The sequence below is a fragment of the Bufo bufo genome, chromosome 9, assembly GCF_905171765.1.
Source record: "Bufo bufo chromosome 9, aBufBuf1.1, whole genome shotgun sequence".
Lineage (NCBI taxonomy): Eukaryota > Metazoa > Chordata > Amphibia > Anura > Bufonidae > Bufo > Bufo bufo.
Genome location: NC_053397.1, coordinates 51746444 through 51761745, shown reverse-complemented (window position 1 = coordinate 51761745; position 15302 = coordinate 51746444). Strand labels below are relative to the sequence as shown.

The window sequence follows — 15302 nt, the reverse complement described above, 5'->3', positions numbered from 1 at the left end:
GTTAAGGACCAGAGGAGAGGATGTGGGTTCCAGCGGCCGACGTTAATGCTAGTCGTGTGGTGAAAGCCTTTCACAGAGCTCATCCGGATAAAGTCAGTCCTGGGTGTCCGGAGGCCACCCGTAGAATCAGGGGTACTGTCATGGTCTCTCCCGTGACAGGGGTCAGAAGATCTAAGAGACTGGTTGCACGTGATGTGATCTGACAGCCTCTTTGGTTTCACTTGTTTCTGTGTTGTTGCTGGTTATGACCACACCTCTTGTCTCAGGTGTAGCTTAAGTGGTCATTCCAACTCCTCTATTTAGTCTGGTCTCACCCATCAGGCTATGTGGTGGATAGCTCCTTTCTGGTTGTGGAAGTGCTGGTGTTTGGTTCTCCTCTGAGTTCCTGCTTGTCTGCGTACTTCGGAGTTAAGTGTCTTTTCCCTATTTCTTGTTTGTTGTATTCCTCTATCTTTTGTAATTAGGCCTGAGGGAGTCTCCTGTTCCTTCAGCTGGGAAGGAACAGGTCATCTTTTGTCCTGACACTATTTCCAGAGCCCTTTAGGGTCAGATAGGGCTCTAGGCTCCTGCGTATGAACATTCCTGCCATTGAGGTCTGTTCATACTGTTAGTAGTCAGGGCTCAGTTTAGGGGTTTACTAGGTAGTGACCTTTCCCCTTTCCATAGTATCTTGTACCTTTTTCCTTCCCTCGTGTGTTCGGTGTGGAGTTTACCACCCACACCGCGCTGTGACAGGTCAGCAATGCTTACTTTTTATTTTTAACCCTTTCTGGACATTTTTTTTTTTAAATCCACTCCCCAAAGAACTCCTTTAACATACACAGTACATTTTTTTTGAATAAGTATTAAAATTCTGTATTATTACTCATCCTAAAACTATGCTTGATGTTTAGGACAAGATGTACAAAAACAATGGTTCACAAGTGTTGCACTCACAGAAAACAATGAAATACTTTGCATGTAAATATGTTTGAAGTGCCTAAAACTTACAATCAGTGCTGGTACTGCAAATCATCGTATTCCTTTGCAGGAGCTCTGAGGCTCCTTCATTATGATTAGTGTTGAGCGAATCAAAGTTAACGAAGAGGATTTCAATCAAAATTTCAGGAAAAATTTGATTTGTCGCAAAGACGATTTTCCCCGCGCTTTGTGGTAACAAATCAATTTTGCCGGAAATGGTAAAAAAAAAACATAAAAATATACTTTTACATATACAGAAAATATACATAAAAATATAATCTTGATTGAAGAAAGCGCGTCAAATCTTGCACGCACTGACGTCTCACCACGTCATCATGCTGGCCGGGCATGGTGACAACATCAGTGATGACGCACGCAAGATTTGGTGCGTTTTCTTCAATCAAGATGACTGTGGCGGCCTATCTGAAATCAAATGGATGAGGTAAGTATTTGTTTCTTTAAACCCTGATTAACCCCTGAACGGCCTCAATGTGACTCTGAGATGCCGCAATCAGAGTTGAACACAGCATCTGAGGGATTCAATGACAGGGGCGGCGCAATCATCGTTCCCCATCATTGTGCCCGCTACATACAATGGAATGCGATTTGTACGAATCAAATTTCTTGTTGAAGTTTGGCAAAGCAGCCGAATGTAATTTTTAATAATATCGCTCATCACTAATTATGATGATTATCCGGGAGCCCAGAGGTCGGACCCCCAATGATCAAACATTGTCATAGTTCCCCTATCAGAAAAGATTAATTGTCATCCAATTATTGCATTGGTGTCCCACATGCACCTATCCTGTTCTATCTTAGGCTACTTTCACACTAGCGTTCATATTTTACGGTATTGAGATCCGTCAGGGGGTCTCAATACCGGTAAAAAACGCTTCCGTTTTGTCCTCATTCATTGTCAATGGGGACAAAACATAACTGAACAGAACGGAGTGCTCCAAAATGCATTCTGTTCCGTTCTCATACCGGAAAGCAAACTGCAGCATGCTGCAGTTTGCTTTCCGCCCTGGGTTGCAGAGCAAGGCGGATCCGTCATGACCCACAATACAAGTCAATGGGGATGGATCCGTTTTCTCTGACACTATCTGACACAATAGAAAACAGATCTGTCCCCCATTGACTTTCAATGGAGTTCATGACGGATCCGTCTTGGCTATGTTAAAGATAATACAACCGGATCTGTTAATAACGGATGCAGGCGGTTGTATTATCAGTAACGGAAGCAGTTTTGCTGAACCCTGCAGGATCCAGCAAAAACGCAAGTCTGAAAGTAGCCTTAAAGAAAAAATATCAGTATCACATTATCAAGAGGAACTGAATGAATAAATTTCACATTTTCGAACACTTTTTAAATGACATTTAGTCGGTGGTGGGAACACTATTTTTCTGCCCCCGACATTACATACCACGTACATGTTGTGCAGGACATTGGAATGTACAATACTGAGAATATGTTTTTAAGAGAATCGAACTAATAGGTTGACACTTTTTATATGTCAGTCACAAATGCTTGATAAATGCTGTCAAATGGAGCCAAAGCCCTTGGTTATTCTGGCAGTAGGAACCCCCATTAAATCAAAAAACTACTTGGTGGCTCTGCAGGTCATGAAACAAATGGAGGTTTTAGTAACTCTTATTGATTTCAATGGCTGCATTTACACAGTGAACCTTTAATTCTCGAGAAGCTCAGCTATTACCTCTCACTAATCGGACATGTCACTCATGCATGTTATAAAGCAGTGATGGTGAACCTTTTACAGACTGAGTGCCCAAACTGCAACCCAAAACCCACTTACTTATTGCAAAGTGCCAACACGACCATTTAATCTGAATACTACAGTGCAATATAATATGTCTTCCATGTACTTTATCATTTAGCTATAATAGCCTGCGCTGATGAATGGCAGGAGAAGTCTAAGGCATATTGGTACACCGTAGACATCTTCCAGGGTGCGGGTGCCCACAGAGAGGGCTCTGAGTGCCGCCTCTGGCACCCGTGCCATAGGTTCGCCACCACTGTTATAAAGGCTTCAGTCAAAAACTGTTTTATTTTATTAATATTCGACTCAGGTTCCATTCTGCTGATTTGGGGACTAATTCGATTCGGGTTCAAATTAATTCTACCCAAAGTGAAAGTGCTCAAATTGGCCTGAAAATTTGTGTATGACACTGAGGTCTCCTAAGACTTATATTATTTCTCCTGTTTTGCACTTTTTTCTAAAATAAATTTTTTATCTCACTCTCTCCAAAATTCACTTAAATTCAATCACCAAAAATTAAGATTTAGATAAATTTCTGATTTTTAGAAAATTTGGGTTGCATCTGATCAGTTTAGAATCGATTCGCTCATCTCCACTTAATATACATTCTCAAGTTTGTCTGTCTTTAATCCTTCCATCTTTCCTTGTGCTCCTCTGGGGAGGGGCTAATATACTAAGTTGCATATTACTGTAATGTGGTAACCATAATGTCTGCAGTGGAAGTGAAAAGACTAGTATGAAAAAGTTTGCCAATTAGAGAGCTGTTAGCCAGGTCTAGATATATTGCATGTCTTTCATTTTTTTATTATATAGCTTTTGTGCCATTAATTTTAGCCTAACCTATGAAATTGCATACATTGACTTAAATATTTTCTAATTATGTAAGCTAGACCTTCCAACACTTTCTATATTATCAAGTAGCTTGCCCTACTAGAAGGAAGGAGAATACTTACAATTTCGAACACTTTGAAAAAATCAATATTAGCATACAGCACATCTTCTATTCTCTGTAACCTCTGCTGGGACAAGACACACATTGCATTACGCACTGTATGCATTGCTCTGCGACTGCCGAATATGATGAATCGATCCAGGAGACTCTGGCTGCACGCTATGTCCTTCAGAGACAGGTCCGGTATACCAAATGCAAACTAAAGAGAGAAAATGGGAAAAAAAACAACCTTATTAGATTCACAAAACCATGACCTTTTTTCTAATGTACATTTCATTTTAATAAAATGGAAGCGCCCTCTGCTGTTTACCCTTCTGATCCACCTTCTACTGCATTCAGTGGTGGACTGACATGCTCAGTAGCTTTCTAGATCTCTACTTCCTCATTTCATTGCTGGCATAGTGATCTCATAGAGAAGCAGGTGATGCAGAACAGACACCTTTCATTCATTCATCCATACTTTTAAATTCATAAAGGTATATACAGTAGCTATCTCTCTAGACAGTGGAGAAAGGAACTGCAGGGGAATAACATTCAATGACTCTCCAGGGCTACATGTGAGGGACTATTTTGTATGCAGAAAAGACAGGGGTGAACAAAAGCTGATTGCAATGCAGATGCTTGATGAGCTGATGCCCACCCACAGAAAGGGAAGAAAGTCCTCCAAATATGTGAGTAAAAAGTGTTTTAAATGTATGGGTTAATCCCTTTAATGGTCATTGCTTGTATACGCATTAACAATGTTTGCAGTGTAATACTCCTTCAAAATAGTGAAAAACACATTCAGGACTAGAACAGATTGCATCATGATGGAACGATTTATATGCATTTCTGAATTTTTACTAGGATAAAAAGTGAGGATGGATCCTAAACGCTGAACGCCTTGTTATCATCCCTGGATGCAGGTAAGCATTATGAAATAATACAAGGCCATGTGGCCTGGCTTGGAAAGCCTGTAACATTTTTTAGCCCACGCAGCACTTTAGGTCCCAGAACTTGACCATGAGGCCCCATTCACACGGCCATGTCTGTTTTGTGCTCTGTAAAACAAGGACAGTGGCCGTGTGCCCTATGTTACAAATGCCTATTCTTGTCTGCAAAATGGACAAGAATGGGACATGTTTTAGTTTTATTTTTTTTGCGGGGCTGCTGAACGGACATATGGATGTGGACAGCACATGATGTGCTGTCCACATATTTTGTGGCCCCATTGAAATGAATGGGTCCGCATCCAAAGGGGTGCACCTAGCCTTTCTGCTGCCTGAGGCGAAAACTGAAATGGCGCCCCTCCCTCCCCAATGGCAATTTCTTAACCTAACCCCTTCCCTTCAGCCCATGGCCCTTTGGCTGTTACTCTCTTGCCCCTACCTGGTGCTGCCTGAGGCAATCGCCCTAATTGGCCTTATTGGTGGAGCACCCCTGCCCATCCGATCTGCATTTTTTGCGGAATATGATTGTGTGAATGGGGTCTTATGTGTATGGGGAAATTGTGGCATGTTTAGCAAATCCAGGACTGGCATGGAAGGGAGTGTTGGTGTAGTATGCTATGCACACAAGGGGATATGGATTGCAGATAATCCATGTGTGGATAAGGATACAAAGACGTGAGTATGGCCATAATTGTGCAGCCAGAAGGTGCTGATTTTGATTTTGCAATTTGGTTTTCCCTACACAGGTCTGCTGGTGGGGTCACCAAGAACTAACTGCTATCACTCAGGGATCTCCTTTGTAAGGCCTCTTTCTAACGTCAGAGAAATATGAAATTGTGCTATCCGTAGTCTCCATGGACAGCACACATACCCATTGACTTTGACGTGTGTATTCACACATCAGTAGTTTTCCATAGACTACGGGTCCGTGGTGACACCACGAAAGCATGCCCTATTTTGGTCCATGATTATGGATCTCTCACGCACATTTTAATCTATGAGCCGTAATAACCATGGACACAACACAGATGCCATCCGTGTTTGGTCCTTGGTTTTCAAGGATTTTTTGCTAGGAGATGTTCTGAATGTTAATTTTCAGCCTAGCAGAGTCCCTGGAATACGTATGACACACGGAGGGTAAAAAAGGACTCACGGACCAAACACGGATTCTTCCCTGGCATCTTCACGGATGAACCACTGACCATCTCAGAATGGATATCATCATGGACACGGACATGTGAAAGAGGCCTACTAAGTAATCATTTCACCTGTATTTCCATTCACTTCAGTGGATGTCATCAGTCGCAAAAGCCAAAGTCACACTTGCCATGGTTCATGGATCATGCTTTTCCATTTTAAAACATCTACAGACACTTTTTATTATCTTCCGCTCATATGAACCAGGGGAAGTTCAGCTCTTTACGCATAATTGTAGCATAAGTCCAAACTTTTAATAGACTTCCTATCAATGGGTTTGTCCTGAGAAACCCAAAGTAGTTAACGTGTCAGAAAGTGATCACTTGATCTTAGCATTTCAGTCAGTGAAAGTGTTATCAGTAGGCCACGATTAGTCTGGCAAACAAGGTAATAGACCTCGTGCGTACAGTGGACATATTTATCTGCTCAGAACATAATGGAATGTCCTTTGTTACGAATCAATATGGGAAATGAGGAATCATCAGAGTGGAACTAATGTCAGCCTGGCTGGATTCGGTTACCTATTACTGGTTCTCATTTTAAGTATAAATGTATGCTTGGCTGAGAGAGATGACTGAAGCGATTGGGCTCAGGCATAATACCAGCATTCACAGCATGTTCAGCAATACGGAGACAGACAGTCATTAGACAACGTCTGTACCAGAGAGGCCAACACCGCGCGATCAATGCACAAGCTCAAACTCTCAAGACATTATTTCATTTCTTATTGCCAAATGGCAAGCAATCTCAGGTTTCAGCCCAGAGTCAATTTCCTATATTAAGGAGCCAGTTTCATGTATTTATATTCTGAATTGTCCCCATGGGGGGAAAAATGATTGCAAAAGGGAGGCAGGAATATTTGGATTTCCAAACTGCACGTCCAGTTAGAAGCATCTTAACTAAAGTGGAACAGTACTTGACAGCAATTTCAAAAATTAAGATAATTGTATAAATTTGCCATGGTATGTGTGCAAATCGACCCAAATTACTATGTCATTTTATTCTACTTTTGCAGGGGTGTTAGACTTTCACCAAATTGATAAAATACATGTCATTCACTATGAATATACATGTACTGTGGTAACCAGTTTTTTGGTCACCCTCTATTCTCCCGGACCTGTTGAGGAAAGCGTACTTACCTGCTCCCTGTCTTTTGGTTCCTATTCCTTCGGTCCACTGCTGCATTTGCTGCACTCCAGTTCCCCTTGTAAACTTCTGGCATGGACGGGTATCATGTGTGCTGCTGCAGCCAATGACTGGCTGCAGAGGGGATGTATCCCACAAGCAGCAGTTGACCCATTGTCTGCAGCGGCACACATGATGCCTGTCCATGCAAGAAGGTTACAAGCGGACACCAGAGTGCAGAGATGGACCAAAATAGCTGGAACCAAGTGGCAGGGAGCGGTAAGTATGCTTCTCGTCACAGGTCTGGTGGTAAGGGTGACCAAAAACAGTTATAAAGCTGGACAACCACTTAAAAGCACGACACTTCTTTGTTTCTCTACTTATTTTCTTCAACCGGCTGGGCTTCACCACTGATTCCCTGCCCTGATTTCAGTACTCCTCTGGCTGTTGTGCTCCTAGCTCTGTGATGGCTAACCCCCGGCACTCCAGCTGTGATAAAAGTACGACTCTCAAGATGTACACTTGCCTGGCTGTTCTCAGAACTCCATAGAAATGAATGGAGTGTCATAGGTTAGCCATCACAGAGCTAGGAGCACAACAGCCAGAGGAGTACTGAAATTAGGGCAGGGAATCAGTGGTGAAGCCCAGCCGGTTGAAGAAAATAGTCGTAGTTTCACCACAGCAGGAGTGCCGAAGGTTAGCCATCACTGTGACCTAGCTCAACACCGAAAGGTGAGCCTCCACTTTGCCATAGATCAATCCCTTATCCTAAGTGATCCGTCCATCTTCGCTTCTCTTTGTTTATTTTTGTTTATCTTAAAACAAAAAAGTGTCACTATCTGTAAAAGAAACACAAATTATCAGCTTGTGATTCACTAATATATGCCCATTTTTGCATTACAGTTTTGTTGTAGCCGTCATTTTTGCAAAAGGGACAACAGGAAGAGCCTGGGCTCCTTCAACTAGCTGGAAGCCCTATCGGGAGTGGCGTAATGACCCCGGGTCACAGAGAGTGGAGCTTCAACCAGATGTGGAAAGGAAAGAGGCCCATCCCCACCCAGGTAATCACCAGCTTAACCACATCCTCGGGATGCAGATCCGGTTGATATCTATGGTGGAGCAACCAGTGGGAATTTGCCACACTATTTTCTATGATAAGCCACAGACTTGCCTGCCAGAAAATGTCAGATGTCAAGCCCTAGACAGCGGGAAAGAGGAAGCGGACCAAATCCAGCACTCATTGTGTGAATGGGATTAGGTACGTTTCAGTTTTCTATTTTACTTGCTGCAAAAGGGAGAATGAAAAGTGATAAAATGGATCATGAACTAGAACAACACTAATGTAAGGGGACATTGTTATACATATGGGGAACAAGGGGGAAATCGTTATTGCATGGTAACAATTTTATTATATTGGGAGCAAAGGGGGACATTATTATTTTATGGGGGAACATGGGGACATCATTATGATATGATGGAGATAATTATTGTTTGGGGGCAAATAGGGGGAAATGTTATTGCATAGGGACACAAATAGGTAGGCACAGTAGGAGCTGTTACTACTGTCTGGGCCACAGTGTATGGTGATTCACTTCAGGGAGATCATGTCTAACTAATCTTATTGATTTTTTTGATTGGGTGACTAAAATAATAGATGGCGGAGGTGCAGTAGACATCGCTTATCTAGACTTTAGTAAGGTTTTTGATACTGTCCCACATAGAAGGCTTATCAATAAAGTGCAGTCTTTGGGCTTGGACTCCCATATTGTTGAATGGATTAGGCAGTGGCTGAGGGACAGGCAACAGAGGGTTGTAGTCAATGGAGTATATTCAGACCATGGTCTTGTTACCAGTGGGGTACCTCAGGGATCTGTTCTGGGACCCATATTGTTTAATATCTTTATCAGCGAAATTGCAGAAGGCCTCGATGGTAAGGTGTGTCTTTTTGCTGATGACACAAAGATTTGTAACAGGGTTGATGTTCCTGGAGGGATACACCAAATGGAAAAGGATTTGGGAAAACTAGAGGAATGGTCAAAAATCTGGCAACTAAAATTTAATGTTGATAAGTGCAAGATAATGCACCTGGGGCGTAAAAACCCAATAGCAGAATATAAAATCAGTGGTACAGTCCTAACCTCAGTATCTGAGGAAAGGGATTTAGGGGTCATTATTTCAGAAAACTTAAAGGTAGGCAGACAATGTCATAGAGCAGCAGGAAATGCTAGCAGAATGCTTGGGTGTATAGGGAGAGGCATTACCAGTAGAAAGAGGGAGGTGCTCATGCCGCTCTACAAAGCACTAGTGAGACCTCATTTGGAGTATTGTGCTCAGTACTGGAGACCATATCTCCAGAAGGATATTGATACTTTGGAGAGAGTTCAGAGAAGAGCTACTAAACTGGTACATGGATTGCGGGATAAAACTTACCAGGAAAGATTAAAGGACCTTAACATATAAAGCTTGGAAGAAAGACGAGACGGAGGGGATATGATAGAAACTGCTAAATACATAAAGGGAATCAACAAGGTAAAAGAGGAGAGAATATTTAAAAGAAGAAAAACTGCTACAAGAGGACATAGTTTTAAATTAGAGGGGCAAAGGTTTAAAAGTAATATAAGGAAGTATTACTTTACTGAGAGAGTAGTGGATGCATGGAATAGCCTTCCTGCAGAAGTGGTAGCTGCAAATACAGTGAAGGAGTTTAAGCATGCATGGGATAGGCATAAGGCCATCCTTCATATAAGATAGGGCCAGGGGCTATCCATAGTATTCAGTATATTGGGCAGACTAGATGGGCCAAATGGTTCTTATCTGCCGACACATTCTATGTTTCTATGAAGTAGGGGAGGGTGCTGAAAGGTAATGAGACAAAGATGTCTGTGCATTAGGCTTGTTTCACACTGCTGCTTTTACATCTGGCAGGCTGTTTCGGTAGGGAATAGCCTGCCGGATCTCTCTGCATTCCAGCATTGCTGGAAGCAACCACATCACTGCCCAGCCTCATTCACTATAATGGGGACTGGCGTAGATCCAGATGCAACCAGGTAGTGGTTTTCGTCTGGCCAATTCTCAGAATGTTTGCCAGGTTGTGGCCGGATCTCTGCTGGTTGCCATTATAGTGAATGGGGTTGGCGAGTGTCAAGTAGCATCCAGCAGTGCCGGATTCAGATATCTCTGGCAGGGAGCAGCCTGCTGAAGCTGGTAAAAGCTAGTGTGAAACTAGCCCTACACTCTGCAGGCAAAAGTTGTGGCTGGAAGATGTCTTCATGGATACCTGGGCAGGATGGATAAGAAAAGAGAAAGTGAACAACTCCAATTAGAGATGTCAACTGTAAGTCACTGGATATTACTGTAATCACAGAGCCTGAGGGGGGTGCCTGTGTACTACTATATGATCACTGTAAGGTGGTCATTTTGGCATTAGCACAGTGTTTATTTTTATCAGTGTGGAGGTATTATTAGTTACTATGTGGCACTAATTTGTGTTCATTGTGTGGGAAGGGAGGTAGTTTGTAGCTGGCCAGCTAGGACCTGTCCTAGGTTGCTAGTATAGCTTATATGTGTATACAGCTAAACCTGCTAATAACCTTAATGCAGTTCCTATGTTTATGTGTTAAAGACAAAAGCGGAGTTATGTGTTCACAGAAGCAGAAAAAGACAATATGCCTTTAAGATTAACTTTGTAATGAAAGGTAAGCTCAGTGACACAGCAGAAACAACAGAAAGTATAGTGTTAATCTGTTGTTGCTGGGCAGAAGTCTAGACCAATCACAGCCAGCTTCTCACACAGCAAGAGTTTTCACCAATCACAGCCAGCCTCGCACACAGCCTGTCTGGGAATATCCCCAGCTCCTGCTGCTAGAATCATTATTCACCAGAGACAGGAGCTGAAGAGACATAGACAGAGTTTTATGGGAACAAGAGGCCAATATACTGTAGTTCCACCAATTGTGAACTACAGATACCATACAAATAGCAATTGCAACCATACAATTGCAAACTACAAAGTTCACAATCCAAATTCAAATTCCAAATTGCATACAACCATACCAGATCATACTCAACAAATCTGTAAATTGTTACTGCAAACCCAGTTTAGCCAGTAGAACTATTAGTTAGACCTCAGATATACCTCTCAGAGAGATCATAAAGTGTTTAAATAACTTAAAGTGAGAGTACAGATACTGAAGAGAGAAATATATCCACCATTTCATGTTGAATGACAAGATTGAACAGTTGAACCACCATCCCTTAAGCATACCGCCATTTTATGAATCTTTATGCAACGCGTGTTTTGTACATGGACTATCTGCTGTGGAGGTGGCAGTGCTATATGAAGAAAAGTTGAAATTAATAAAGAAGTTATTTTAAGCATTTGGTGTGCTCTTTAAACCTACTGTTTCCATAGAATGGTGCTAGAGGAATTACAGAGTAATAGACAGTCTGGTTAGACTAAAAGTCAGAGATACCAAAATTCTTCTAATCCCACAGCGCAAAAGGCACTTCATAGTGCTGCGCCTGCCACATAGATATCTCTATAGACTCTAGCATCACTACTGGGTCACACACATCTGAGTAACATGGTGGTTGCGGTGGGAGCCCAAATCCAATATTTGTACTGGGATCTAAAGGACTCTAGTTATGAACCTACTGAGATAATCAAAGCTATGGCCAATCATACATGGTCACATTGAGCCCCCCAGAAAATGATTTACTCTTTCTAGCAAGGCTACTGAAAAGGGAACCACCATTCCATGGTGTCTACATGCTCTAATAGGGCATTTCTAGCTATAATTATATTATTATAACTATAATTTAAAAAAATCTTACTGTATCATTTATCTCTGTATAATAGCCTTCATCCCAGTGAAACCAGTGAAGGAAGTCATCACCCGATGAGAAACCTGACAAACATTTCTTTCCATAGTGTGACTTGTCAGACCAGATAATGGGTCAAATAAAATGTGTTGAGCCTTTCTCCTCCCTCTCTGTGACTCAGGATACTTTCTGTAATGTTCTGTAATTAGGCTGAATTTATGTTCCAGCAGTAGACGGTACAAAGAGAATGATTTGTCTCCTCCTTGGCCTTTCCCAGCAATCTAGTGGTCACAAGTAGAGAGAACTTCAGCGGTAACAAGTGCTGAGTCAATGTGAGCATAATGATCCTCTATTTGCCTGAATTATCTGCGCTGATGACTAAGACTGGAGTGGTTTGTGTCAGTATCAGCTTTATCCAGACACCGGCTTCCCAAACCTTGCATTCTGCTGTCTAAAATGTTGACCTGGTGATCTGTTCTTGAAATTATCTCTAATGAAAGGAGAACAGCTCACATGATGTGGTGGATCATAAACCCAAAAAACAATTTCTCCTAAGCTGATGAATGGCATTGGAGACTGAGTCTTAGTCCATTTTGCTGACTCAGTATATAGCAGCTATGTAACTATGCACAGTTGACAACTAATAAGTGCATTTAATCTGCATTACTCACCTTGTATAAATTCATATACATGATGACTACATAAGCAAGTGCAATGCTGTGCTTATATTCCCAATCCTAACTCCCCCACTCCTTGTATCTGACACACTGGGCCAAGGGCGGATTGGGAACTTAAAGTGGCCCTGGAAAAAAACTAAAAGTGGCCCTATGTTGTAGGTGGGTCCAAATTGACAGCAGACAGGACAAAACAAAAAAGGCAGGGACAACAGAAGTTGGCAGGGTCAGCCATACTGCAGTGCAGCACAGAATACCACCCCAGCAGAACCACGGGGCAGCACAAAATACTGCGGCCCTCACCACATTATTCAACCGTATCACTGTCATGAGGGCGGTAATACAGTTGAGTTCAGGAGGGCACCTGTGGCCTTTGAGCATCAGATCATTATGTACCTGGCCTGCAGCCATCAAGAGGGCTTGAGTGGCCCCCTGGGCATCGGCCCACCGGGAAATTTCCCTGTAGGATCTATGGCCAGTCTGTTCCTGCACTGGGCTATAATATGAAGTTAAAGAGCTACATGTTCTATTTCATACACTGTTGTAAATATTGACGTAACCTACGATATATATTCAGTTATGACTATTATAGAATTGCTTTCATTTGGATCAACAAACATTCCTCCCAGCAGCTGCAAGATTAGTTATCAGCCACTGAATATTATTCGTGAGAATATAAGGACCTTAAAACATGTTTTCCTCTCAGGAGTGGCGTTGTTTCCAGAAAAAAGAGACCCTTTTTGTAGTATCATATATAACTTAAAAGGAACCTGACACACTCAGGAGGAGCTGAGCAGATTGACATATAGTTTTGTGGTAAAAAAAATTCAGCTTAAGGCTACGGGCACATCTCCGTTGTGAACTCCAGCAGGCTGCTTCGGCAGAGTGACGGCCTGTCGGAGTTCACCATATCTGGCAAAGCCAGATAGAGCCGTGCATGACTGGGTACCCATTAACTACAATGGGATCCAGCCACTATATGGCAGGAATGCCTGCTTTCGGCTGGTTAAAAAGTCATGCATGTAGGACTTTTTGTGGCATTTCTGCTAGAAGATTCTCATCGGAACCCACTGTAGTCAATGGGGATTCGAAGATGCGTGACCCTATCCGTCTATGCCAAATACGTTGAGATGTGAACATAGCCTAGCTTGTAATTTTTTCCTCCGTTTGTATCCCTTTATATTCTGGGCTTATGAGTTCAGTGAGAGGTCCTATTTAGTGATTGACGGCAATCTCTGTACGTACACTTAACACAAGGAAGATAGGCAATCACTGATGAGACCACCCACTGGACTCGAATGAATGACACATTATAGTGAATATTCTCCTATCAGGGGCAGACACAGGCAGCTGAGGACCCCTGTGTAAAAACAGTAGGTGGGCCCCTTGTTATCGAATATCTAGTAATAGAGAACCCGTTGTATTGTATTGTCTCTTCACCAGAAATTATTAGCCATGAATTTCATTGGCTCAGGCTTTCACTTGCAGTCTAACAATAGAAAACGTCTTTTATGGTGACACGTGGGGCCCCCTATACCTAGTGGACCTCAGATTTTGCTATTGGTATGTGTGTCCCATCTCCAATCAAACTATACATCAATCAGCCCAACATGCCGCCCACAGATCTGACTGCGTGTACCACGTGACGGGTTCCCTTTAAGGGGATGGACATCAGAATACTTTGCTTATCATTAAAGGAGTTATCCCATGATTAATGTAAAAAATGAAAATGAGACATAATCCAGTACATGACAATCTCTTTGTAACAAATCTAGAACCAGCCCTGTACCTCACATGGATCCATAGATCTCCCCATTCATTGCTCCAATTGTTCTGCTACATTTATTTCAAGCTGGGAGTTTAGGGGTGGTATCCTTTCTCAGAGAGTGTGTCCTTTCTGCTGCAGCAGATGACAGTTAAAGGATGGAACCGAGCATGTGCTTCCATCTCAGTGAGCAGGACAGAGAAAGTAGAAAAAGAGCAAACAGCAGGTGGCGCCATACAGGTAGATTTCAGTGAATAACTCAGTAGCTATAATACATTTTTAATTACATGCAATTACAAAAGTAGTCAGATCTAGGTTCTGGTTTGAAAACTGTAGACTATTATTTGTGGAATAACCCCTTGAAACGTACCCAACTTTTTTTTAAAACGTATGGTGTGATTGACATTTCCGCTTTAGTTTTTAACCCAACCCTAATCTTTACTAAACCTTTTTTTTTTTTGTTTAACATTTCTTTTTATCAACTTCCCATACTGGAAATGCCAGTATTTGTATCAGTCTAAATGAATACCTGTCAGTAAGTATCAGGACACAATGAGTAACAGATTAACACAGATTACACACAAGTGATTTCATGTTTATAGAAACAACTGGAGCAAGAGACACATTCCTACCCGGCAGCACGGCAGATTATTTCTCACATGTTCTGTGCCAAGTAAAAAATATTAGCAAACATGAAATCAAGATACAAATTACATAATAGCTTTAGAATGAGGCGTGCCCTATGTTTCACAATTTGATTGATACGCAGCTTCCTGCCATTACCAAAGCTCACGCCCATATGATACTGTAGATAACATCCCACACAGAGGTGTAAATTGAAGGGTCCCTATCAAAATCTGTACCAGGGCCCCCATCTACCATGTGCATTTATAATACTAGTGTTTACCTACAGTCAGGTCCATAAATATTGGGAAATCGACACAATTCTAACATTTTTGTCTCTATACACCACCAGAATGGATTTAAAATGAAACGAACAAGATGTGCTTTAACTGCAGACTGTCAGCTTTAATTTGAGGGTATTTACATCCAAATCAGGTGAACGGTGTAGGAATTGCAACAGTTTGCATATGTGCCTCC

The 15302-nt window shown here is 42.0% G+C and overlaps 1 protein-coding gene across 1 annotated transcript in view; it reads right to left on the bottom strand.

The window, feature by feature from the left end:
* The window catches only part of ABCA4 (ATP binding cassette subfamily A member 4), a 208005-nt gene that overhangs the window by 168618 nt on the left and 24085 nt on the right, over window positions 1–15302 (bottom strand). Inside the window, 1 exon segment of the mRNA XM_040408736.1 lies at window positions 3692–3889. Within this exon segment, the coding sequence (XP_040264670.1) occupies window positions 3692–3889 (198 nt within the window).